The sequence below is a fragment of the Trematomus bernacchii genome, unplaced genomic scaffold (assembly GCF_902827165.1).
Source record: "Trematomus bernacchii unplaced genomic scaffold, fTreBer1.1, whole genome shotgun sequence".
Lineage (NCBI taxonomy): Eukaryota > Metazoa > Chordata > Actinopteri > Perciformes > Nototheniidae > Trematomus > Trematomus bernacchii.
The window spans coordinates 3,914,442-3,942,188 of NW_022987839.1; the positions used below are offsets into that span (position 1 = coordinate 3,914,442).

At 39.0% G+C, this 27,747-nt stretch overlaps 3 protein-coding genes across 3 annotated transcripts; 2 read left to right on the forward strand and 1 right to left on the reverse strand.

The window, feature by feature from the left end:
• Nucleotides 1–1,220: 1,220 nt before the first annotated feature.
• LOC117500210 (zinc finger protein Xfin-like) lies at nucleotides 1,221–7,602 on the forward strand. Its single transcript, XM_034152993.1, has 4 exons — nucleotides 1,221–1,736; nucleotides 2,756–3,313; nucleotides 4,653–5,372; nucleotides 6,280–7,602. Exons 1-4 carry the CDS (start codon nucleotides 1,403–1,405, stop codon nucleotides 7,035–7,037), a joined length of 2,370 nt encoding a protein of 789 aa, XP_034008884.1. The 5' UTR covers nucleotides 1,221–1,402; the 3' UTR covers nucleotides 7,038–7,602.
• Nucleotides 7,603–9,051: 1,449 nt separating this feature from the next.
• Nucleotides 9,052–13,628, forward strand: LOC117500211 (zinc finger and SCAN domain-containing protein 32-like). The gene is made up of 4 exons (XM_034152994.1): nucleotides 9,052–9,381; nucleotides 9,645–9,706; nucleotides 11,333–11,426; nucleotides 11,530–13,628. Exons 1-4 carry the CDS (start codon nucleotides 9,174–9,176, stop codon nucleotides 12,486–12,488), a joined length of 1,323 nt encoding a protein of 440 aa, XP_034008885.1. The 5' UTR covers nucleotides 9,052–9,173; the 3' UTR covers nucleotides 12,489–13,628.
• A 5,158-nt stretch (nucleotides 13,629–18,786) lies between these two features.
• On the reverse strand, nucleotides 18,787–26,178 carry LOC117500075 (purine nucleoside phosphorylase-like). Its single transcript, XM_034152773.1, has 6 exons — nucleotides 26,045–26,178; nucleotides 23,824–23,993; nucleotides 23,459–23,562; nucleotides 21,783–21,958; nucleotides 20,408–20,598; nucleotides 18,787–19,203 (listed from the first exon to the last, which is right to left on the reverse strand). Exons 1-6 carry the CDS (start codon nucleotides 26,071–26,073, stop codon nucleotides 18,983–18,985), a joined length of 891 nt encoding a protein of 296 aa, XP_034008664.1. The 5' UTR covers nucleotides 26,074–26,178; the 3' UTR covers nucleotides 18,787–18,982.
• Nucleotides 26,179–27,747: the final 1,569 nt, after the last annotated feature.

Genomic DNA, 27,747 nt, shown 5'->3' on the forward strand with positions numbered 1-27,747 from the left:
TTTAGCCGGCCCGGCTAAAATAACTGGATGGCCTACCTGCCTGTCAGCCTTCTATCTGTGCACAAACTTATCTCGTGCCCTCATTGGTCATGTGCGCGTTCGTGTGTGTTGGAGGAGGGGCTCTGTAAGGAAGTGGCAGATTTTTTACGGTTGTGTATTTTCAAATTCTAGCACACTCGAGCTGGTTTCTCCAAAATTACCTACCCCACCTTTAAAGGTAGGGTAGGTAATTCACTTCAGAAACAATTTTTGTTATATTCCATGGAATGCTCTTAACATCCGATAGCAATTAATACATTAAATGCTTTGACAATAAATATATACAAATGTTTCATCTGTGGAAGCCGTGGCGCTGTAAAAAGCTAGCTTGTGTGTGTTGGAGGAGGGGCTCTGTAAGGAAGTCTGAAGGAAGGGGCAGATTTTTTTCGGTTGTGTACTTTCAAATTCTAGCGCACTCGAGCTGGTTTCTCCATTCTTATCTACCCTACCTTTAACGTTAGTATAGGCTTCCTCCTGCTGTCTGCATGTGTCTCCTCGCAGTCACTTACACATTTTCTTCCATAAAGATTGTCTGTACTTTGATTTGTGTGTCAAACTATGCAATGTTGGGTGCATACACAGGGAATTGGGCCTTGAACGAACTTCAAAAGGCCTTCAGTTGGATGTTTTAGAAGGTGTTTTAACCCTGATGTAAAATAAATGTATATATTTCTTTCTTTCAAAAAATACTTTAAAAAATAAGTATATAAATATGTGTTTATGTATTATATGCCTGCTTATTTTTCCAAACGTGTTTGATTGTGTACCATGTTTGTACCTTGAATGTATTTATTATATGTTATACTTTGTTTAGATTTGTATGTTATGAGTTGAAGGAAATAATATTTTATTGGGAGATAAAGGAACTTTTTTAAAGTATGTTAGTGGTTCTCAAATTATTTGTAATAAAAGTTGTCTGAAACACACAATACTATCATTTATTTACTTTGTAGGGAACTGATGCTATGTCCTGTATTATACTATTTTTAAACATTTACGATATAGAATAGCGAGTGATAGAAATAACCTGATTTCTATGTGTTTGTGTATTTTAATACTTTTGTTGGTTTCAGTGTCTGACCTCGGAAGTGCCTCGGTAATATACGTTGCGCATCTCCGCCTGGTTTTACGGTATTTATGTCATCACTTCCGCAAAGCGAGAACTTGTGTTTATTCTTTGTAGCAATTAGCTGCTGCTGTTAGCTGCACATTTAAACCCTAAATAGCTGCCGTTTATATACGGTTATCTGCTTCAGAAATGGCCTGTTTCGGTTAGCCATCCCGACCTAATTACACTCACTTCTCTTGTTTCAACTTCAGGCTTCCCGGACACTTTGTCGGCTTGTTTTCTTTTTAAATCACAATGTTTACTAGCGTTGCTCTTCGGGCTCAGCTTGCCTCCATAATCGATGTCTTGTCCAAAGCAGCCGTGGCAGAGATCTCCAAAGTGGTGGAGGATGACATGGTGGTGGTGAGGCTGGAAATGTGTCAGCGGGAAAATGAGATCAAGAAGCTGAAGAGCAACATCCAGGTTCTGCACAGCGAGCTGAGGACCATGCAGGGGTGTGTGACCCAGAGACATGACACCCTGCAGGGGAGTGTGACCCAGAGACATGACACCCTGCAGGGGAGTGTGACCCTGAGACCTGACACCCTGAGACATGACACCCTGAGAGGAGACACCCAGAGAGGAGAGGGTAAATCACACAAAACACACTTTATTCACTGTGGTAACCTGGGATAAGAGGTGGGAGAAGTACTCAGATATTGTACTCAAGTAAAGGTTGAAGTACCAAAGTGTAGTCCTTTCAACTAACCTAGAACAGTGATGTGAAATCTGTTGACATATTAATCTTAATTAAAGTCAACGTTTCAGTTATTTCAGTGTGTATAGTGCAGAGGCTGGAGAAGTACTCTGATCTTGTACTTGAGTAAAAGTAGAAGTTCCAGAGTGTAGGAATACTCTGTTTACTCTGTAAGTAAAAGTCCTGCAATCAAAATGTTACTCAAGTTAAAGGAGAAAAGTATTAGCATCAAAATATACTTAAAGTACCAAAATAAAGTAGTCATTGTGCAGATTGCTCCATTTCAGAATAATATATATGATATGTTTTATAATGATTGATCATTAAAGTGTTCTCAAAGCTGGTAAAGGTGCAGCTAGTTTGAATGACTTTGTATACTGCAGGGTAGCTTGTGAATTTACTCCAGGTGGAACTAAAGTCTGATTTAACACTTGATTATATTTCACATCATTCATCCACATCTGTAAAAGTAACTAAATTACTAAAACGTAGTGGAGTAAAAGTAGCATAACATTGAAATACTCAACATTTCAGAGCCCAGAACTTTTTGATTTTAGCCTTTGCAGACCATTCACATGCACACAAACCTATATCACACACTAAAGGGAAGGGAAAACCCTGAAAGACTTTAAAACATTACAAGATTCAAGGCTTTTATTGTCATGTGTGCATAGCTACAGTGTAGTTATGACGATGAAATTCATAGGTCACAGGCTCCTCCAACAGTGCAACACAATAAAACAGATAAAATAGTGCAAGTAAATAAAATAGAATATAGTAGAACTAGTGCAGAATAGTCTATATACAAGTAATTGGAATATTGATATATATAAGTTGCAAACAATTTGACCTACCTCTTCAAAACTCAAAAATCATACGCTGTTCTGAATCTTTTTTTTGCCTTTCCACAGACAGTCATCATAACACTGGTGATGAGAGGACGTTGCTTGAAGAGGGGAACGCTCATAAGGACCAGAACAGCCCGTCTTCACCTGAAGTGGTGCAGGTGAAATGTGAACCAGTAAATGAAGGAGCTGGAGGACATCCTGAGCCTCTGAAAGGAGAACCAGCTGTGTTTGAAAGGGACAGTGCACCGTGGAGGCCGACAACACAAACAGGTTGCAACAACTCCGATTATTTGAACTCCTTACTGTGTATCCCCGGATCTTCTGTGGCGCCCGGCAGCAGCAGCTCGGGGGGGTTTCAGCAGAGCCCGTTCCTCCGCGGGCTGCAGAGTTACGGTCAGTATCGAAACTCGTTCAACACCATGAGGAGGAGGACGGGGAAGAGGATGGTACTCAAGAAAGGCTTCATCTGCTCGTACTGCGGGAAAAACTTTGAGCGGTCGGGACACCTGGAGAGACACAAGAGGATTCACACGGGCGAGAAACCGTACCACTGCGAGGTCTGCGGGAGGAGGTTCAACCAGAAGTGCAGCCTGAAGGAGCACATGAAGATCCATAGGAGATGTGAGGAGAATACCTGGTTGTCTTGCTGCAGGGAAAATCAACAAGTCCTTCCTTTTTCTTAACAACAACTGACAGAAATGTTATCTAAAGATTAAGGCAAAGCAATTTTATTGATGTAGCTGCTTTCAACACAAGGCCATTCAAAGTGCTTTACAAACAAGAAAAACATTAAGAGCATTTAGACATTGGAAACACATTATTATATCGCATTTAAAAACAGTCATTAAAAAGCAAAGAGAATACATTTAAAAAAGTATGTAGAATAACACAGGTATAAAATACATGAATACAAGTTACAGTGCAGTTTAAGATATGAATAGTTCAATTAAAATATTAGGTAAAAAAAAAGTTGTTATCTAAAAAGAGTGTTTGCACTAAATACAATATTGTCTTGAAAAACCTATTGAACATTTTCTTTTCGGATCATACGTGGTTCAAATGGGAATAGAAGACTTATTTAATTATTTGAAAGTCTGTATTACATAAAGACTTGATCTGATGCTTCCCTGGGAGGTTGAATAACAGTTAAAATATTTGTGGCTGACCTTAGAAATTGAAGTGGAGAAGCAATGGTTGCATCCCTTAAATTGACGTTCCTCCAAACCGCCCCGACACATTAGTCTCATGTTGTATTTTGTGTGTTATTTTAGACCCATGTTTTGGTTCAGTTCACAGCAGGAAGTCTCTGGCTGCGACATTCCTCTGTGTCACAGCGAGAAGAGAAAAACTCTGAGGTTTAGGCGAGAGCAGAGTGAAGAGTTACTCGCTGACAGCTCTGTCTTTGCTTCCCAGGGAAAAATGCATTGGGTAATAATTACAGGGGTCACTCAGTTTATGCTAACAGAACAGTAAGACAGGAGTGTTGTTATTGGCTCAGGAAAGTTCATAGCGAACCTCAGACAGAAACAAATGGCATGGTTTATATGTGAATCCATGGCTTTAACTGAAGATTATATTCATGATCCTTAAATCTGCAGTATATTGTCTCTGTTTATGAATTCATCGTTTGGTCTATACAATGTCAGAAAATAGTGAGAGTTATTTCAATGTGAATTAAGATCAGATCATTTTGGAGAACAGCAGGAAATCCCTTTTTTTTAAACTTTTGACAGTCTAGTATTTTAGTCTATGCATCGTTGTACTCTTCATAAAAGTGATATCAAATTAGGACGTTTTTATAAATATAAGGGGTTACATTTGGATAGCAACCTTTGCATGACCCTCATACTGTAACATTTGCACATCAAATTTGAAAATGTGTAACCGCAATGTTGAAAAGCTTACATTTTTAGATGTGGAAGCAAAACGTGCGCATGTTGACTTCTTCTCACTTCACCAGGTATTCTGCCGACACCAGAGGAGATCGATGTGAAGGAACACAAGCAGATTCCTGTGGTGAACCCATGTGCTGATCCTCTTCAAACCAAAGACGAGATCCAGGTGACATCTGAAAATGTCCTACCTAAGAACGAGGACATTCTCACAACACCTGTCAAATCTGAGCCTGCAGAGGAGCACACAGCACAAACACTGTTTCTTCATGGAGGAAACGAGAGGACGAGGGAAGGAGGAGACGACCTCAGTGAGAACTTCTCAGCTTTTGAGAGGGAGAGCCAGCAGTGGATGTCCAGCAGCGCAGAGATCAGCAGCTCCGAGTATCACAGCATGACTTCCTTCCCAGGGTTAGCTCAGTTACTGCCTCCACCCGTCGAGGCGTCTTGCAGCTCCTTCTCCTTTCCAGGGAAGCCGTATGGAGAACTCAAGAACAACATGGTGTCCCAAACACCTTACGCCTCCTCAGACTCGCTCATGATTCCAGGGGAAGGAGGGATGCATGGAGCCGCGCTGAATCACCAGAGAGGAAGCCGGCTGTTTCAGGTGATCAAACCAAAGAAGTGCTTCGTCTGCTCGTACTGCGGGAAGGACTTCGAGCGCGTCGGCCATCTTGACAGACATTTACGGATTCACACCGGGGAGAAGCCGTACGGGTGCCAGATCTGCGGGAGGTGCTTCAATCAGAAGAGCAGCCTGAAGGGCCACATGAAGACGCACAGGAACGGTAAGATGTTTGCCAAAAGTATTACAAAAGATTTAAAGGCTTTATCGTTGTATTTAATTATAGTATAACGTACCTGTCTATTACCTTTGTATTTTTTCATAATGCATAAATTGTCAGACTTCAGGCACACTTTTTATTTTCTGGAATCTTTCTTAAAGGTAGGGTAGGTAAGTTTGAGAAACCGGCTCGAGATACACTTTTTGTTATATTCCATGGAATGCTCTTAACATCCCGATAGCAATGAATATCTTAAGTGCTTTGACCAAAAATCCATAAAAAAATGTCATCTGTGGAAGCCGTAATAACTGGATGGCCTACCTGCCTGTCAGCCTTCCATCTGTGCACAAACTTATCTCGTGCCCTCATTGGTCATGTGCGCGTTCGTGTGTGTTGGAGGAGGGGCTCTGTAAGGAAGTGGCAGATTTTCTCCGGTTGTGTATTTTCAAATTCTAGCGATCTCGAGCCGGTTTCTCAAACTTACCTACCCCACCTTTAATTCCAAGTTACTATATTAAATGTGCTTGTTTGCACCAACACGCATTCAAATGCAACATTTTTTGTTTTAGTATATCATTGAAGAAAACAAATGTATCTACATTCCTAATATAATAGGGAAGATCAGTAAATATTCACATCTGGCATTTTTGACAAAAAGCAAAACAGTCAGTGACCAAAACATTGACTACCTCAACAAGTTATACACAGGTGATCCATTTAAAAAAAAAAAAATAAAAAAAAAAGTATTTAATTTTCATTGTATTCGGAGCCGTAACAGTCTTAAAAATAATGAAACCCATTTGAAAATATATTATAGATCGATATTTACACAGGTACCACTGCTGCAGATAAAATAATCTTTCATAAACTATTTGCTAATTACATTCTTCCGCTGTTTTTTCCTAAAAAGGGGAGAGCTCAGACATGCTGGAGCCACATCACCTGATGCTCACGATGCCTGACAATCAGCCGCTGAAGAACCTCGCAGAACCGAGAACCGGCCCGGCAGAACCAGAGGAACAAGAGCCGATCATCACGTACAGAGAGGCAGCCGGAGAGCAAACTGTGACGGTGAAGCTGGAGCCCAACGGGGAGGATTATCACCCTCTGAGTCAGGCAGGCAGTCACAACAGCACCGGAGCAACAGAGCAGAGCCAGCTGTGGACATCTGGGATGGAGCAGAGCAGTGATGAGGAACAAACTGTGTGTGTACTTCTGCGTGACAAGTATCACCTCAGTCCTGAGCAGCAGGAATACACTCCACAAATCAATGATCTGCCTTTTCTAGGCGCCAAAGAGAAGGGAGAGATGATGCACAATGATCAGTATTCAATGATGCATTCAAGGAACACTAACATGACTTTAGCTCCAGAGCTGCAGGATCAACACGTTGATCAAGAGGCTGTGAGTGAGTACACAGCCGTGAGGGACAGGGCTCAGGAGGGAGGTGTGTTTGAGTTTAATATCTCAGATAACTGTGGCGGAGACACGACCAGACAAAACTGCTTTATATGCTCCAGCTGTGGGCAGAGCTTTGATAGTTTCAGTCTGTTTCAGAGACACCCGTGTCAAAGTGCCACAGAGCAACCCTTCAGCTGCAACATATGTGGTAAAGTTTTCAATCAGATGAGCGTCCTGAAACTGCACCTGAAACTACATGTAGAATAACTTATAGTGTACACAACAAGCTTCATCACATTCATACGTAACAAATGGCACAAATTAGTAGGGCTGCCCCCGACTAAAGATTTTTCTAGTTGACCAATTATTAATTATAATATTAAAGATATTATTCATATCTGAATATCACAACCCAATGCAAACTGAAAATATGAGCGTCGGCAAAAATCCCTCATCATGAAGTGAAAGCTTTATCGTTTTCTGAGGTCAATGATTATATAAATAGGTCTATATATTATGTTGATATACAAACAACTATCATTTAAAAAGGACAGTATGATGTGTGCCTACTTTTTTCTACATGGTAATGAAATCCCTAACCCGTCCACTGCACTGTTACTCTTTTTATTGAAGTTTAAAGAGTGTTTACCGATCAATATTTGTCAATCCGACTGCCAATTGTATGATTTCTGTATCACTCAAGCACATTATACAGGCTGTTAGAACACGTTTGAAAAGATAAATATGTAATGTATTTTTTGTTATACATTTCAATCGAAGTGTGGAGTCTGGCACTCTAGTTATTTTGATGTTGAGCAGTGGAAATAAAGGATTTTTCTATGTCAAATCTTTCCTGAACAACTTCCTGGTCCTCACTCACAGTCATCATCCAAAAGTGTGTTTTATTTGATCCTCACTAAACCGAAAAGGACACAATATGGAGCCCTAATTTATATCATATTTCCATTTCCAGGCTTGGTTAATGTATAGAAGGGGTTACTGTATGATCATTTATTTTAAGGTGGACCGGTAAGGCTTAGCTTTCTTAAACTTCCTGAAAGGATTAATTGATTATCAAAATAGTTGTTTTGCACATCACCTTATTGATAACAAGAACTAATCCTTACAGCTCTAATTAAGACTTGGTAGTAGCTTTTGGTACGGAAATGTAAGGGGGAAAAGAACCACAAAGAAAAATGAAGGTCTACTTTTCGTGTGAACTTCTTTTTTTAATAGACCAGCACTTTGTGATATAAATGTACCTACCAGAGGGCAGAGCTAATATCATCCAAAATGTCAAGATATTCCTTCAAATCTAGGCTGTCCAGTTGTCCGCCATGTTAAGGTAAGTCACTTTTAAGTTTGACCTGAAACAGAACTACCTTATATAGACTGTATGCATTACATGAATGCACACTATGCAACAATATCTACTTTCCACTTTCGATAACAATACTGCACATATTTCTTTTTATATATTCTGAGAACTTTGCAAAGTTTTTTGGTATATCCAGATTTCCTGTAAGTAATTTTTTATATCTTAACGTATATTGTTAAAAAATATATATAGATTTTTATAATTGTTTCTTTACCTGTGTTTATGTATGCACCATGTACACCAAGGCAAATTCCTTGTACTGTATGTGTAAACCAGAGGTGGCAAGTAACTAAGTACATTTACTCAAGTACTGTACTTAAGTACAATACTACACAATACTTGTACTTTACTTGAGTATTTCAACGTTATGCTATTTAGTACTTCTCCACTTGCTCCTCTACAATTCAGAGGTAAATATTGTACTTTTACTCCACTACATTTATTTTGTACCTTTATTTACTTGTGATGATGTAATGATGTGAAATATAATCAACCAGACTTTAGTTACACCTGGAGTAAATTCACAAGCTACCCTGCAGTATACAAAGTCATTAAAGCTAGCTGCACCTTTACCAGCTTTGATGCATCAATAATTATAACCAGGACATATCATATATAATATTCTGAAATAGACCAATCTGCAGAATGACTACTTTTACTTTAGTAAGTTTATTTTGATGTTGATACTTTTCTCCTTTTACTTGAGTAACATTTTGAATGCAGGACTTTTACTGTAACAGAGTATTCCTACACTCTGGTACTTCTACTTTTACTCAAGTACAAGATCTGAGTACTTCTCCACCTCTGGTTCTTACACTGCCTTTTTTTTTGGTATCCCTCCGCGCCTCTCCTCGGGACTTTACGGTAGAGGTTCAGCCACACGGAAGCAAAGCTCCAGCTAGCTAAAACAGAGGGATGTAACATCTTAGTGCGTCGGTTGTTTTCGCATTTTTTTATAAAAACCATTGCGTTTAAAGACGTATTTGTTATATTTTACCATTACATATTACCTTGCATGAATCAGCATGGCGACGTGCATTCCCTTTCAAACCCAGTTATCCTCTATAATGGAGGTTTTGGTGAAAGCAGCAGTGGCAGAAATATCCAAACTAGTCGATGACAAATGTGCTTTTCTGCATCTGGAAATATCTCGAAAGCAAAACGAGAATGAGTTACTGAAGAGGAAATTACTATTGATGGAGAACAAGAGAGGTCAGCTGCAGCGGGGGTTTGGTGAGAGGCTCTATGACTAATAATGCTGCTAATTACTACTCCTGTAAACTCATGTATTATGCATATTAATGTAGTAGTATAACACATGATACACGCTTTATGATACAGTACAACTGAAGAGAAATAAGAACAAGGCACCTCTGTAGGATCGCTCTATCTTCTTACATTACTTACATATAAGTAATGATATAATTTAATGCAAATCCTCCAAAATTGTTTTTCATTTGACTTTGTTTTAATGTATTTTTCTTTACCTGCACCAGAAAACTACATGGACAGAGGAACTGATGTGCGGAGCTGTCCACATCCTACTGCAGATATTAAGGTCTGTGTTGTTTTCATATTTCTTGTTTTTGTCAACATTATTACTCAGTAATATCTGTGTAGATGTACATGAATCTCTGGGCCAAAAGCCACCAGGGGCCCCAAAAGCCCCCCGTTTTCCTATGTGGACAAATTCTTTTTTGGTTGTATTTCAATACCTTGGAATAATAAGGGCACAGTAGCAATGTTTTGCCCGGGTCTACCAAGTAGGAGGCCCAGCATTGTTGTCTTATGTCACCTGAGCAGCACTGACACTGGTGTGGAACATGCTTATCATGAATAAAAGCGGCTCCAAACTATAATTGTACATTAGCTAGGGCTGTGCAATTAATCGTATTTTAATCACGATTACGAAAACAACGTAATCGAAATAAAACGATTATTATTTTTTATTGTGTTTTCAGTTGAATTATACTTAAAGTTCAGGGTAATTAACTGTTAAAAACATACTGTTAATTTTTTTTTTAAATAAATGGATGTTTTCAAAGTAAATGGATAATTGTTTTTAATAATCGTGATATCAATTATTGACCAAAAATAATCTTGATTATGATTTTTGCCATAATCGAGCAGCCCTAACATTAGCTCTGGCTCTCACCAGTGGGTTCACTTTCTAGCAGCATTAAGGAGCTACAAATAAAATGTCCCAGAACTACAAACTGACTGGTTAAATAAGTGATTAGCTGCTGAACATATGGGCGATATAAGCACGTAACGTGCCAGATATTATCTTCAGTAATTGGTGTAGTGCAGAAAAGGAGATTATTGGATAATAATAATAATAATCAGGGCTGCAAATAAATGCTCATAAGATGACAAGATATAGGAAAGCGCACAAGATACCAATATATAGTGCAATAATAGAAACAAATAAATACAAGAAGTGTAAATACATGTTAACAATGTACAGTTTAAAAGATAAACAACAGTAAAAGCAGTGTCATGTTCCCTGAGGATTTTTATGTAGTAAGTATCCAAAGTAAATTAAGTTAGATAATGTTGAAGTGTGTCTGCTCCATTTATAAATAGTGTATAGTCCAACGTTTTCTAACATGTTCATCAAATCCATTTCATAAGGTTATTCAGGGTTCTTACGGTCATTAAAAACCTGGAAAAGTCATGGAAATTCAAAATGCTAATTCCAGGCCCTGGAAAAGTTATGGAAAACAATATTTTTCCCAAAGTTTTGGAAAAGTCATGGAAATTTAACTAAAGTTGCATCAAATATAATTTATATTTTATCTAATCGCCGAAATAGTAATACTATAATGATAATAAACACTGTATCGTATAGTAATGAAACGTAAAATGGCATTTAACTGACGAGGTATTTTGCTGGTGAGAGATTTGAGTTGCTTTAGCGTGTAGAAGCTAGTAAGCCTATTTGATTTGTTTTAGATAGGCACAACATGTTTCATATGCAGACCTTATTTTCCTGTTCCATGTTAAAATAAACCATTTTCAGTGGTAAGAGTAATTTTTTTTGGTCATGGAAAATTAGGTAAAGGTCATGGAGAAGTCATGGAAAAGTCATTGAAAATCATTGGTGAAAAAGTGTATGAACCCTGGTTATTACATGTTGTGTTTACAGCTTAATTAAAGTTGAAGCCATCCTCTCTTTATCTAGTTTCCTGATATTGACGAAGCCACAGTTTCGTTCACGATTAAAGAAGAAAGTCCAGATGAGATGCTGTGGATCAGTGAATCTGCAAGGCCGATTGGTGAGTTAAAGAATTGGATTTTGTTAAAGAATTAAATCCAAAAATAATCATTAATGCTCACATTATTCACACAATCCCTCATGAGTTTTCCTTTCATTTGCAGGTTCTGCTGGTCAATACCGCCGTCCAGCTAACGCTCCAGAGAGTCAGTTAAACCTCTCAGAGGGCGGCACAAGAAAATCATCAGAGTTCAGTGACTTGTATAACTCTGCAGCGCATGCAGGAGACATCAGTGGCCTTCAGTTCACGGTGAAGACGGAGAAGCAGGAGGACCGCTCAGGATTTAGTCAGGACGGGTGCCAGCACGGCGCAGCCAAGCAGATTCCACTTGCCGCTGACTTTTCCTTGGATGAGAGAGACTCCCAGCTCTGGTCCTCCATCATTGAAGGCGACGACATTGATGCAGGTTTCCCTGACTTTTCTAGTGTGGTAGAGGAATACTCCAACACCTTTCCGGACCATTCTGATGTGGGTTCGACCAAGGCTGCTAGCACTCAGAGGCCGTGTAATGGGATGTACAACAGTGAGTTTCAGAAGGATGGTCCACAGTCGTCCGGTTTTCAACCCAGACCTCAGGGAGGTCCGCAGAGAAACCCCTCAAATCCGGATGAACACTCGGATAGGGAGAGTGCCGCCTCAGATAGACCGGTCGTAAGTCACTCTCACGTCCAAACAGGCAGCTTCCACCCTCCCTCCTCCCACAGATCTTTCTCCGGATCGACTCGGGGATTCTCCTGCTCGCACTGCGGGAAGACCTTCGGCCGTCTGCACCAGTTCAAGCTGCACCAGCAAAGCCACAAGAGGAAGCGCACGTTCTGGTGCACGGTGTGTGGGAAGAGCTTCCAGTGCTCGTCCCACCTCAACATCCACCACCGGACACACACGGGCGAGAAGCCGTACGGCTGCGGTCAGTGTGGGAAGAGGTTCACGCAGCAGAGCAGCCTGAGGGTCCACCAGCGCACACACAGCGGGGAGCGGCCCTACAGCTGCTCGCTCTGCGGGAAGACATTCATCCTGATGCACCATTTGAAACGCCACAGAATCATCCACACATACAGCTGAGGTGGAGCCACGTATCGAGTGGTGCAGGAATGAGTCCTAAAACCTGGAAATGAGTTGTTCACCACTTCTGGTTCTCTCCACCTGTAATCAACGTTTTTTGATCGTATTTGGGGTTATATGGCTGAAATAAGTTCCGTGGTTAACACAAGCTAACACAAGATTTTCACGTTTTGTTCTACGACATAATATAAGTCAGATAACACCCAGCTGGTAAACGTCTGAAGCTTTTACGTGACTTAAGAACAGCAGGTGCTAACAAGTGGCTAAGTGAGACTGCTAACATCATGACACCGAACATTAGCCACCTTTAGCTTAGCGGTGGTGACTCGAAGTCATGGGACAGTGATGTAGTTCCTTTATAGCTTAAAGTTAGCTCTTTATTTCTGGCAATTGCCTTTACACTTAAATAAAAAACAAATAAAGTGGAGGTAATATGTGCAGATTATCCTGCTGACCGAAAAGTGTAGGTATCATAAACGTGTGTTTGCCATAGACCCTTTTTTCGGCAATATTTCGAAACCCAATGTAAACATTTGAATTTAAAACTTCCGGTTTGTTCTACAAAACTACGTCATCACTGCGCCACTCTCAGCTGATGTTGCTCAGGTGAAATGAGACTGGAATGAACCCTAAAACCAAACCAAAGAGCCCGCTTCTTTGGTTGGGATTTTAACTTCTGACATTGCTCACAGACTTTGTATATTAATGCATATTCTACTATGCAAAATCCTTCTGGATGGATTTTAAAGATGTTTGCTTGTTTTCTAAAATACTTATAATTATTAAAGTTGCACCCTCAAACAGAATTCACACAAGTCAATATTTCAAAGGCACCTGCAAAGCTAGAAATCCCAAAAAACAACGTCTGAAATATAGAGTGACATATAAAATAAACCTGCAGATTTCCTGTTACAGTAACAAGTGTACTGATCTTCACAGTTTGTCTTTTCTCCTCATGTAGAAATATGCCTTACTTCTTCCAGCACTGAAACTGTAGAAGCACAACATGCTCAACATCGTCCCATAAACTCTCCCCAGTGAAACCTGTGAGAACCTCTCAAGTTTTATGATTTGATGTAAAAAAAACAACCTGCCTGTCTATTGAACTGCATTTTCCATAAAACGTATCCTGAAAATGAATTACCCTTTGTTATGATTTATATATTTAAATCAGAAGCTGGGGTTTCTTCACCGTTTTTCATTCTCAGGTAATTTTGTTCTTGTTTACTATCATTCACTTTAAAAACCAGGGCTGAAACCAACAATTATTGATTAAAGGTGGGGTAGGTAAGTTTGAGAAACCGGCTCGAGATACACTTTTTGTTATATTCCATGGAATGCTCTTAACATCCCGATAGCAATGAATATTTTAAGTGCTTTGACAAAAAATCCATAAAATGTCATCTGTGGAAGCCGTAATACTGTAAAAAGCACGACCAATCATTTTAGCCGGCCCGGCTAAAATAACTGGATGGCCTACCTGCCTGTCAGCCTTCCATCTGTGCACAAACTTATCTCGTGCCCTCATTGGTCATGTGCGCGTTCGTGTGTGTTGGAGGAGGGGCTCTGTAAAGAAGTGGCAGATTTTTTCCGGCTGTGTATTTTCAAATTCTAGCGATCTTGAGCTGGTTTCTCCAAAATTACCTACCCCACCTTTAAATTCTTAACCGTTTAAATAATTACTGTTACTTTTTTGGTCTATTTAATTCCTAAAAGGAGTCAAATTACAGTTTTCTAATTTAAGACATTATTTTAAGATTAATCGCTTTTTTTGACCAGTGGCATAAAAGCCAAATATGTTAAAATATCAATGAAGGAAAATAAATCCTCAACGTTGGATCCAGGAAATGACTTGCGTTCCATCTGATAAAAAACATGAATTGATAAGAATTGTTTATGAGTTATTTAATAACAATTGACTAATTTTGACTGACTGTTTCACCATTTCTGAATTCACATCTTCTGTGAAGCCTGTAGTTTTGTCACTTTGGTCCATGAAATGACACCAGAGGGCAGTGTTACCTATTCTTAAAAACATCACAGTGCAAAGAGGGAACTACAGCTGTCTGAACGTGAACTTCACACTTCTAAGTTCCCCTTCACTGCAAAGATAAAAGAAGCATCCTGACTGATCCTCAATAGTTTGACAGCCTTTACGATATTTACTGCCAAAAACACATTTTAGAGTGCATCGATAACTACCGATTTCTTGCATGTTATCCTAAATTCCTTTCAAAAAATATACCTGTATTGCTTGGTATGTTATGCTTTTTTTCTTGCAACCAGTCGCTGGAGAATTGGGTTGGTTAGTTTAAAGGTTTTCCCTTCCCTGTAGTGTGTGTGATATAGCTTTTGTGCACGTTAGTAATCTGCAAAGGCTAAAATCCCTGGGTTTCCTACAGAGGGAGTTTCTCTCCCACACACTTCCCCATCTGTAACCCTCCCGCTAACCAATCAGAGCAGCCTGGCCTCTGGTTTCAGACAGAGGGTGAAAAGAGTTTCTGCAGCACATGAGAAAAATAAAGATCTTTTTGAGACATGTCACAGTAGAGACATAACATACAAATATGACCATGAAAATGACAATTATAGGGCCCCTTTAATGTGTGTTGATGTTGAAGCAGGCGTAGGGATCATACAGATGAGAGATCATCGTCTTCCTGTTTGGCCAAAGATTTTAAAAGTGCCAGCTTTGTAGGCCAGGATGCTCTGTTCGTCTGCACACTATCTGTTTCTAAAGGAACCTGTTGTGTCTTGTTCTAGTTCACGTGTTTGAGATACTTTTCATGTTCATGTGGTTGAATCTGTATTGCTTTATCTGGTGTTGACTGAGTGGCTCAGGTAGTTAATTTGCAATATAAACACTGTTCAGGAACAGTCTGTCCTACAGTAACGCTCGGTGCCAGAGGTGCTTCCTGTTTCATAGACGATTGAGGGTGTGACAGGTGAACTGTAACCATCTGGTGTAAAGAGTGTCAGTGCTAGTATATACAGTACAGAGCTATTTCAAGGTGTTGGAGGGAGAAGTTGACGTCTGGAAATGAATGATTTCCCCTCATGAACACTGAGGGTTATTCTTTTGTTTTTAATTTCTCTTATTTCTTCTTCTTCTTTTTACAAAATTAGTAGAAGCAGGAGGGCAGGGGTTTCTGCTCAGTCCACACATAGTTTTCCTTTCCCCTTAGGTGCACGAGTGACTGGACCCTACACTCTTCCATAAGTGGGTCAAAAAGGACCCGTATTAGAATAATAATAATTGTTGTGCCATTTTTGGTTAAGAAATATCACTTGTATTATATTTTGGTTCACACTAGAAATATTTTATATTTAATTTTTCACTATTTATAATTTTAGAATTTCTTTTTACATTTTTAAAAAAAAAACGAAATTCCATAGAAAATGCATGCGTGTCATTTTTGACCCATGGAAGCTTGGGGTAGTAATACGAAAACTACAATTTCTTAAAATTTATAAAATGTCAATTTAAAATGTGAATAGCATGATATCCAAAACATGTTTTTTGAGGAATAGCTGGAATATGAAATGATAAAAAAATGTAATTACAAAGATACTCTAAGGAAACCACCTCACCGGGTCAAAAAAGACCCACTTATGCATCTAAGGGTTAAATGCAGTAGGTGTTAGTTTTAATAATAATTGTGTAAGGAAAACATACCTGCTCCATCCTCAATCATTTGGCAGATCAATGTGTTGTTTTACCCTAAAATACAGGACATACATGTTATATTGTATTCACGTTGGATACTTCCAAACACACATGTATCAGAAATTGTACATTTATATTGACTGTTTGTCATCTCACATTTTATCTCCCTAAGAGGTTAGACTTTATTGTCAGCCTATACAAGCAACTTTGCAAACATACACTACCTCCTTCATTACACATAATGTGCGTACCTTTAAACACACCTTAACCTAAGTATAGTGTGCGGGTGTGTAGCCATAAATCTAACCTGTAGAACCAGAAGGGGAACTTGTTGATGTATTGCTAGCGTGATGTGTTCTAACTTTACGTACGTACTGCCTGTTTCTGCTGCACTGCTTCAGTAGGTTTTGTGCAAACACCTGGACCTGCTGCAGGGAGACAGACAGCTCAAATCATTCTCATGACCTTGTATGGCCATAAACACGGGTGACTGAGCGTCATGGAAAATGTCTTTTTAGAGGAGGAGGTTCAGGAGGAGGAGGAGGAATGGGATCTAGGAAGTAGAAATGTTTTAGGTTAGAATGTGGGAACATAGATCCGATTATCTTGTTATTGAATCCAGTGGAGGACCATTTCATTGGTGTATTATCTCTCTTACTGTGTACAAACATTCATTATGAGACTTAGACTTTGCAGGCTGAATAACAGACTACAGGAAAGGGAAAACCCGAAAAGCATAATAGGGCCTCTTTAATCATAGAGTATGCGTTAAACAGCTGACAGTATCTGGACACTCGTGCTTCTTGTTGGTCTTTGGCTGTTTCTGATGTTTTTGACAAGGTCCAATTAGTGTGTGGTTATTTCATGAAATAAATATTTATTTCATAAAATGCACCATATAGTAAAATGAATTATGTGTTGTTATTAGATTTGACACTTCTCAGTAAGACAGGGCTTAGGTTCTCCTGTGAGTTTAGATTTGCTTGACATCGATTACCAGTTATATGGTGGCTTTAAAAAAACAAACTGCATAAGGGGAAGTAAAAAACAAATGTAACAAACGGTAAATGAGGCAAGCGAAAGTCGTTATGACTGAGAGTCCTCTTTAGGGGAAATAGCTCAACACATCCCACCAACCTCCAAAACCACAAATGAGCAGAGAAATAAAACACCTTAGAGTTTAAAACAAAGCACACATGAAAAGGTTGAGTTGAGTCATTTTACTGTAAAAGTAGATCCACAATTTGTACAGTTTTTAGTAAAGTACCTCTTAAAGCAGAACATCCCAGTGTGCTAACACAGTGATAAGACATGGAGGAAGATTTGTATCAAATAAACATACTTTAGTAACGGTCCAATAATCCCTTTCTTCAACTGTTCATCAAACTCTTGATATATAATCAAAGCCATTTCAAAACAAAACACTTAAATATTATTAGTATAAATATTTTAGAACATCTTAAACTTCTTTTACAATTATTATTTCCACCTTTTAGCCTGAAGACATGTGTGATGAGCTCAACATCAAATAATGGGAACATCACTGTACTCGTGTTGGGGAATGTAAAAGATCTGAACAATAAATATGTCATTTTAAGTTATTTCTTTAGAAAAAGTACAATACAATGTCGTTTCACTGAAACACTCTGAATACAGTATAATAAATCACAAGCAGGAATTTGCTGTAGGAGAATGACTGTGTATCGTTTATATGTACACCTTTAAAATGTAAACGTTGCTGAAGGAGGAGTGTATAAGAATGGAGTAACAGTTTCTAGGATTTTAAGACTTAAAGCAGGGGTGTCCAAACTACGGCCCGCGGACCATTTTGAATCGGCCCTCACTCAGCAAATTAAAAAAGTATAATGACTTAAGTACAATAAACTTCTGCTTGTCTTATATTATACTTCTTAAATAAATATGTTCAAATATATTACACAGTATTCATGTGTTAATAGGCCCAATTTTCAAATAAATTCAGTCAATTCAAGTTCAAAATATGTTCTAACAAATCTAAGTTGATAAGAAAAAAGCCCAATAACAAAATTACATAACTACCCTCCATATTTCCTCTTCTTATCAGCAATCTGAAGCTCCTGTTTTAAGGAATGAGCTGCCAACATAATAAATGAAACCCCATGAAGAGCTGTGAGCTGTTTTTTTCTTACAGCATTTTCAAGTATCAAGAATAATTTACCAACTTATAACTTAAAGGTGGGGTAGGTAAGTTTGAGAAACCGGCTCGAGATCGCTAGAATTTGAAAATACACAACCGGAAAAAATCTACCACTTCCTTACAGAGCCCCTCCTCCAACACACACGAACGCGCACATGACCAATGAGGGCACGAGATAAGTTTGTGCACAGATGGAAGGCTGACAGGCAGGTAGGCCATCTAGTTATTTTAGCCGGGTCGGCTAAAATGATTGGTCGTGCTTTTTACAGTATTACGGCTTCCACTGATTACATTTTTTATGGATTTTTGTCAAAGCTCTTAAGATATTCATTGCTATCGGGATGTTAAGACAAAAAGTGTATCTCGAGCCGGTTTCTCAAACTTACCTACACCTTTAACTTATGAGGCAAAATACCTCACCTCTAGTGAGTGGCCCAGCCCTTCGTATATTTTTCTGTATGTGGCCCACGGTGAAAAAGGTTTGGACACCCCTGACTTAAAGTAACAGTCAGTGAAATAGCAACTAGTTTATCAAGTAGTAAACCCAAACAGTTTTTGTTCGTTCTACAGTAACAAGCATTTTAAAATAACCTCTCGCCGAGCCCAACAGCTGATCTAGGACGAGTTAAAGTGATGAAGTTGGGAATGTGTTCAGGAGGAGTCGTTGTTGTTGTGCTCCAGCCGGCCGACCATGGTGGTCACCAGCTTCTCCAGCTGCTCCGCCCGCAGCCGGCCCGTCTCCAGCACCTCCTCGTGGTTGGCCTTCTCCTTGCTGTCGTAGTCCATCACCGCCCGGTTGCTGATCAGCGACAGGGCGAAGCAGCGCATCCCGGCGTGACGCGCAACGATGACCTCGTGCGCGGTGCTCATCCCTGAGAGAAGAGAGAGAGGAGGTGAGGCGTTGTAAAGATCTCTGAGTGTTCTTCAAATAGGGGCAGCAGAAGCTCAGGCTGTAGGGATTTGGCATGGGATCAGGAGGGTTCAAGATCCAAACCGGACCAAGTACTGAGTGTGGACTGGGACAATAAGAGGTACCAGTTTGTCTCCTTCACACACCCCTAACTAGTAGATAAAGCTGCCCACTGCTCCTAATACTGTGTGCCGTGCCGTGTAGATGCGTTTGATGATATAATAATAAAGCTTTATTTATATAGCACCTTTCATACAACACGTGCAGCTCAAAGTGCTTTACAAACAACAAGAAATTCCCCTCAGATTATTTGTTAAGAACTTTACAGGTACATGCAGCAAAATATAAAATGTATGATAATACAAATAAAATAAATAATGTTATTATTATAATTAATTAGTTTCTTCCTTTTCTATTTCCAAATGTTTAGTCTGTCCCTCTTAATGAGCCAGCAAGACACACAGATGTTACATTACAAAACTTGGGTTTAAATATATACATTTGCAAACCATCAGAGATTTTGCCATACTTTTAATGACAAGGTAGTTATTCCTCTATATACTGTATATCTCAGTGTATTTCTTATGTAAGAAAATAAACAAGCTATTTTGTCGCAATATTGGGCTAGACACATCCTGCCTCAGCAGTAATGTTGCATTATAAAAACGTTGAAGTTACTTAAAGCTGAGATTTGTAACCATCCTGTGACTCATTTTCTGGTAATGACACAAAGGACTGCGTCAGGCAGCCATTTCTTCAGGACATCTGACCTATGCGACAGTTATTTAACAATAACTGAGGTGAGTGTGTCATATTGTGTAACAGAAAAAAACCCAAACAAACTAACCGGTTGAGGTTAAACTATTTTGCAACTTATAAATCATTGTTTTTGTAAATGAAGTCTGGTGGCTTTGAAGAGAGCATAGATGACGGATGAGTCAAAAAGGGCTTTGTGATGAAGAACAGTTGAAAATATTTTAAATAAATTGTACACTTAATCTGTTTTGGTGCCCCCTTTAAAGCTTCCTAATACTTAGCTTTCAAGGTCTTTTTCTCCTTATTACCCTAACTCACAGAAAGTACTCTCTCTTAAAGCAAGTAAATGCAATGGTTGAGGTAAGGGTCCTCTCTTAAAGGTGTGTGTGTAAAGCAGACTTGGTTCTTACCGACAGCATCAGCACCCAGCTTGTGCAGCATGCGACACTCAGCGATGGTTTCGAAGGACGGACCCCCCACGACGCAGTACACCCCCTCCCTGAAGAAGTCGTTGTAGCCCAGCTCTGAGGCCACGTCGAGGGCCATCTGCCGCAGCTTTCGGTCGTAAGCGTCAGACATGCAGGGGAAGCGGACCCCAAACCTGAAGGAGGACAGAATTGACTGTAGGAATCCACACAACTGGGCCATTCACCACTGAAACCCCCCCCCCCAAATGACTCAGGTAAAAAGCAGCACACTACATTTCTGAGACCGGTGAATGTCTTAAAGGAAAGACTTGTGAACACTATGCAGGGAAGATTTGTAATATTGAGACAGAGTACTCCTGTTGTTCATGGATGCAAACAAAGTATACGTCTCTTGCAATGATGCTTTGATGCTTCTGCTCTGAAGTTCTGTTAGACAGTAGCAATCCACAACTGGGCCATTCAGTACTGAAACCCCCCCCAATGACTCAGGTAAAAAGCAGCACACTAAGTTTCTCATATTGGTGAATGACCAACACTCTGTAGGGACGATTTGTAATATTAAAAGAGAGGTAAACTCCTGTTGTTGACGTTCAATGATGCTTTGATGCTTATGCTCTGAAGTTCTGTTAGACAGTTTTCAGCCTTTGAGAACAATGGCAGTCTTTGTGCCCTCTGACATCAGCTCGATGCCACAACAGTGCTCAAGTGTGGCAGTCTTGTGTGGGAGACTGGAAATATGCTGATAAAATATGGAGGGGGAGGGCATAACTGTATCCTGCTGAGTCATTCGAACACTGAATGAGCTGCTAATGCTTGCTTGAAATTGCTAGAAGACTCAGGGAGTTTTTTATGCAAAAGATTTCCTGGCCTCTTTGAGCTGATGACTGGCAGATGATTTTTTTTAAATGTCATTTTTTACATCTTCCAGCCATAAATAAAGAAAAATACTCTAAAAATGGTTTTGTAATACTGATGATCAGACTCTACATTAGCTAGTCTGTTTCAGGCAGGAGGGTAAGATTTCCATTTGGATTAGGTTGTTTCCAGTGTTACAAAATGATGCAATTGATGGAAAAATAATACTCTTTGTTCACATTTTGTTAGTGGCAGGATAGTCTATTATAGAGTTTTCTAACTGTATTTGTATATTTATATTATGTATTATTTGGTATAGATAATCTACATATATTTATTTTCTACTGTTATTATTTTTCAACTTGGTTTCTACATGATGTGCAATGCCTTGTTTACATGCTGCTGTGACAAAACACTTTCACAAATTAGGGTCAATAAAGTAAATCTAATCTAATCTAAAATACTGGTTGTAAATACCGACCCCTCCCTCTCCTCCACCTACCGGTCGTCATTGGGCCCGACCAGCGGGTTGTTCCCAGCGAACCCCGGCATGTTGATGTGGTCCTTCATGATCATGACGTCCCCCACCTTGTAGTCCTGGTTCAGGCCCCCTGCTGCGTTCGTCAGGAAGACGGTCTCCACGCCCATCAGCTTGAAGACCCGCATGGGCAGCGTGATCTGAGGAACACGAGGTAATGTGAACACATGCACTCACTACAGTGACCCACCATCACCGCAGCAAGAAGACCAAGACCCCCAGGGCGCAGGGACAGTTTTATCCCACAAGCTTTACCACTGTTTCATTCCTGATCTCAGTACTAATAATAATAATAACTTACATTTATATAGCGCCTTTCAGGGGACCCAAGGTCGCTTAGTGAAGTGTCATGACATATGTTGATAGCATTGTTTACAGTCCATATATTCATATATTATTACAATAAGCAGTATTTTATTCCTCTGCAAGTCATCTTATTCTATTTTACATGTACTGTATATAGTTTACCTAATACTGCATTTTTCTCTTACACTTGTGGCACTATTTTCTTATTTTCTTATATCTTAGGTATATTGTTTGTTGCACTGTTGGATTTTGAATGCCATCATCTCTTCTACGCAGTAACTTTTGTAACTATCACAATATCCTATTCATTTGTGCAGAAGTCAGCATTAGGGTTGTAACGCTGCAATGTATGAAACATCGATTAAAACAAAGATAGGGATATGGAAATAGAAATGCGAATGCAAAATGCGTATTCCTGGAACATCTGTTTTCTGTTTCTAAATCTGCAAGTCAAGCAGTCGACAGTACGCAGAATTTTACAGATGATCTCTGGGAAATCTCACATAAAATAACCCATACACAGAATATCTAGATTAAGTAAAACTAAATCAAACAAATTAGATAAAAGGCAGGATATGTTAACTACATTTAAATAGCCAATTTATTTAAATGGTGTGAAATAAGGAGTAGTCTGTAAAATCAAATCAAATCAAATCAAGGTTTATTTATAAAGCACATTTAAAAGCGATTTTTGATCGGGCCAAAGTGCTGTAAAACTGACATAGAGTTTTGATACAAGGATTTAAATGACCAAAATGATCAATGTGTCCTTTGAGGGACATGTGTTCAGTACAAGATTCGTGGTACTTCATACTTGACTTGAGTATAATGATTTACATTACTTTATACCTCTACTCCACTATATTTCATAGGGAAAAAATAGGTAAGAAACAACATATGATTAATTTAAACACTATAATTAGTTAAATACTGAACCAGTGGCTGGTCTGGGAGTTTTTTAGATTTTTCCCTCAATTCTTTTCCGATTCAATAACTGTTTGAATCCCAAATAAATGCAATATTTCACCTAACAATATCAAAGATAATTTAAAAGTCCAAAATATTATTATTAATTTGCATTGCAGAACATTCGTTTTTCTTCCTTTCTCCCCCATTCATCACCTCACCACCCCTATTTTGTGCCTCTTTCGTGGGGTTGGAAACCACTGGACTGCCGAACTTTCCATTTTAAAATGTGCTCAACAAGTTATTTTGCTTCTGATGCTTTTAGTACATGTAGATCAAAAATGATTCTGTCTTTTACTTCAGGAAGCTGTTTTAAATGACATACTTGTAAAGTATTAGTGTACTTGGTGTGTAAAAAACAAACTCACCTTCTGGATGGGGTATCCCTCGTACAGGTGGAAGCGACCCTGCATGCAAACACACGGCTTTCCTTTCAGCGTTCCAAACACCAGGCGGCCAGCATGACCATGCACTGTAACACACACACACACACACACACACACACACACACACACACACACACACACACACACACAACACACACACACACACACACACACACACACACACACACACACACACACACACACACACACACACACACACACACACACACACACACACACACACACACACACACACACACACACACACACAGTTAGTGACCAATCCAATGCTTTTACTTGGAGCTCGCAAAACAACACACACACATGAGAGTACCAGCTGTGCATACCTGTGCTCTTGGGAAAGTTGGGAATGTCGCAGTACTTGAAGTACTGCGGGTCCTTCAGCATCTCAGCCAGCCCCCCCAGGCCTGAGCCGCACACGATCCCCACAGTCGGCCGCACCTGCGTGTTGGACAGCAGCCAATCAGCTGTCGCCCGGCACTCTTCATAGCTCTCACTGAGGGAGGCAGAAAAACAAAGGTAATTTACTAATGTACTAAACCTTTTTTATCAACTAAGCTTGAGCAGTTTTTCAACACATGAGACTGACATTGGAGGTTGTGTGTGTGTGTGTGTGTGTGTGTGTGTGTGTGTGTGTGTGTGTGTGTGTGTGTGTGTGTGTGTGTGTGTGTGTGTGTGTGTGTGTGTGTGTGTGTGTGTGTGTGTGTGTGTGTGTGTGTGTGTGTGTGTGTGTGTGTGTGTGTGAATGCCTGGATGCATGCATGAAGATTTGGTGAATGTTCTGTCATTTTCACACACCTACATGTTCAAAAGTATGTGGACATCTGGCTTCAGGCTGTGTTTGAATTCATCCCTCAGGCATGGGATTGGGTGGAGGTTTTACAGCATGTACTTTTTCTTATTTTAACCAATTATTATCATATAATAACATCAACACTTTGTCCCAAAATACTTAATTATACCTTACAAACAGACAATACATATACTTACTGGAAGTGGCTATATTTCCTCACGTACCACACGTAACACAAGTAAATACATGTTGTGTGTGTGGTGTTAAATGTCCTGTGAAGCATTATTGTGCAAACAATGTGTGACGCTCAGGTGATGAACACGGGACCTGAACACACCTCCACGATGAAAACAGTCTGCAGAATTTCTCAAACACTCAACTGTCATGTACATAAGAGAAGTGTTTCCGCTAATTCAGGTTTAGCAATAATTTATATTAAGAAAGTTAATCAAATGTTAAGAGAATATTAGTGAAGTGCATTTCTGGCATTCTTTACCGCAATTTCTTGTTGTTTATAAGCTTTAATATACACAATACAAATAAATGCAACAATTTTTAAAGCAAAAATGCCAAATGATTCCCAGTTTAAGCATCTCTGTTGCAGATTTCACTTTTTTGTTTATCTTATATGTGATAATAAACTGAAACTGGGGTTTTGAGTGCTTGAGTTTGCAAACATAATAAGATGCACTAAGTTGTAAAAATTGAGCAAATAAATAACCATTATTACTAAATATTAATAAAAGTATTATGAAGCAGCCAAATAAAATAAAAACATTTAGGAGAAATATAAATATACACACAAGGTAATACAATACGACAATTTAATAATATAAATAAAATATGTGCAGTATATCGTGCGTGAAAGGCGCTTTATAAATTCCATTTATTATTATTATTATTATTATTATTATTATTATTATTATTATTATTATTATTATTATTATTATTATTATTATTATTATTATATCAGAATTTAAAGTGGAAGAGCTGTGACGTTTTTAAAGAGGATAAATGTGCAACATATACAGAGTGTGTAATGTTTACAGTATGGGTGTGGAAAGCGATAATGTAACGCAGAGTCAAAAGAGTCTGTTCCAGTGGGGCTCCTGAGCTTTGTTTATTATAATGCTATTTTAATGAAACCTCTCAGTTTGTGTCTTTATCTTATTTTGAATGTGTTCTAGTCAGCGGAACTGGAATCACAATGGCAGCCTGTCTCAGTTGTGTGTCATTGTGCAGCTGGACATAATGTGGCTTGGTCATTCCGCTGAGGTGCACAAATAAAAGTCAAAGCAGCACAAACCGCGACCCCTCTCAGTGAGTAATAATGGGGGGGGGGGGGGTTTGGAAATGACGTCACGGTGGAGCGCATGTGCAAAGTGTGGGTTGTTCCGTCCTGTCTATGAGCTCAGACTTCCGCGCTATTATTGCGTTACTACTTCATAATAGCACGATTTAACTCTGGAGCGGAAACTAATCACTTCCGCTTGGTCTAAGACAAATACAATTATTGAGGAGATATAGAAATATTATTCCCAGGAGCGTGAGCGAGTCATCCCGCGCGCTTCTCATGCTTTTTTTAATAAGAAGTTTGGGTACATATCCTGTCTGTTTCTTTAGGGATTTGGCAGAAATGTAGCTTTTAGTGATTCATTGAAGTATTTACAGTCTCCACATGTAACCCCCCTTTGTTATATAAGCGATGGTGATGCATTCAAGGATTAGTAATATTGTAGTAAAGATGAACTCACCCACACAAAGACTCGGACACAGACAGCATGATGGAGCAGATACAGTCGGCAGGTTGATCCGAGTTAAATTGAGTCTCTCTGGTTATCCGGGTTTCCTGATGGAGCCACCGGTTTTTAGGTTTAGGTTGACTCCTTTACCACGCGGCAGACACATCCCATTTACGTCACAGCCCAACAGAGGCTCTGATTGGTCGAGATGCAGGCGTTGTTCCAATGCGCAGCTGATGCGCTCGGAACTGTACACCATGTAATGATGCGTTCAGGAGTTCCCACCAAAACAAGAGGGACGGTTATGTCTAGAAAGGAAATGATGACAAATTAACACGAGGGATAGAGCACATTTTAAACACATCAAACAGGTTGAAGTGATGGTTACAAATATAACCAATTCAAAACTGAAATAAATTAAGAAGAAAAACCGCAAAGAAAAACAAATAAGATAAAAGTCAGGATATGTTATAACTAAATTAAAATATTAAATTAAAAGAAATACAGTTAAATGAAATTTGTCCATAAAGTTACAAGTTACTATATTTATTTACAATTTAAAGATACTTAGATCAATAGCGTATAAAGACAATACGATATTTCTAAGTTGCTGATGTTTTGATATTGTATAAAACATTTTCAGATACTTTGAAGCTTATATGAAACAGGTTTGTCCTCCATGTTAAGAGGAGATTGGCTTAAGTGCAAATCGTCATGATTACAATAACGCAAATATAGCTTATATAAAACAATAAAATGCCAAAACACACATAAGCTAAAACATATCGAGTTGTTGTTACTGTACAGTTCTAAAATCAGACACTTCAGTAACATCAATTGTTATGTCTCCCCTTTTACTCTGTTTATTTCGTTATTCAGCCTACGTGGCCGCTGAACTGCATTAACTGTATAATTTCCTACAGTACTTGAAAGCCTCATGCCGCTTCTTCTTTACACTCACAACGTGGTCGTGTTGCCTCTGATGCTGATGCAATCTCCCAGTAGGAGACAAAAAAAAGGAAGCAATTAAATTAGTTTCAACCTCAAATCTGGTGATTCACTGCTCACTCGCTTTCTAATAATAACATATGAATACATATTTCTTAGAAAGCTGTGTACAGATGTGATTTGTTATTGAAAGTAAGGGAACATGTAAAACCCCCTACTATATCCAAGCAAGTAAACAGTGCATTTCAGAAGATATTTTGAACAATGTTAGTTTGAAAATTATGAATTTACTAATAAATGAATCTCTTTCCACTTTCAATGAAACAAATGTCTAATTTGGATTGAAATTACCTTGAGTGATTACAAAAAGAATACTTCTGGTATATTTTAAGTACACATTATTAACACATTTTTACAAGTGACGTTTTCGATGTAGGACTTTTGATACTTAGTTTTTTGTTTTCAATAATTCTTCCACCACTTCAGACAAGCACATGATTAGCACTACACAGAGGAATGTCCCATTAAACACACGAGTGGCAACAGAGAAGTCCTTCTAGATATTAACCCAATAACACTTACATTAGACATTCAAGTGCTGGGTGGAAACAAAGAAAGCACAAACAAGATTGTTTTACAAAATAATTATAATGTACTGTAAGAGGCAGTTAAAAACTGGGGGAAAAAGTAAATTCATCCTTAACTGATTATTTTAAAAGGACAGTATGGCTGAAAAGCTAAAATGGTGAGAAAATGTGATGGTTTCA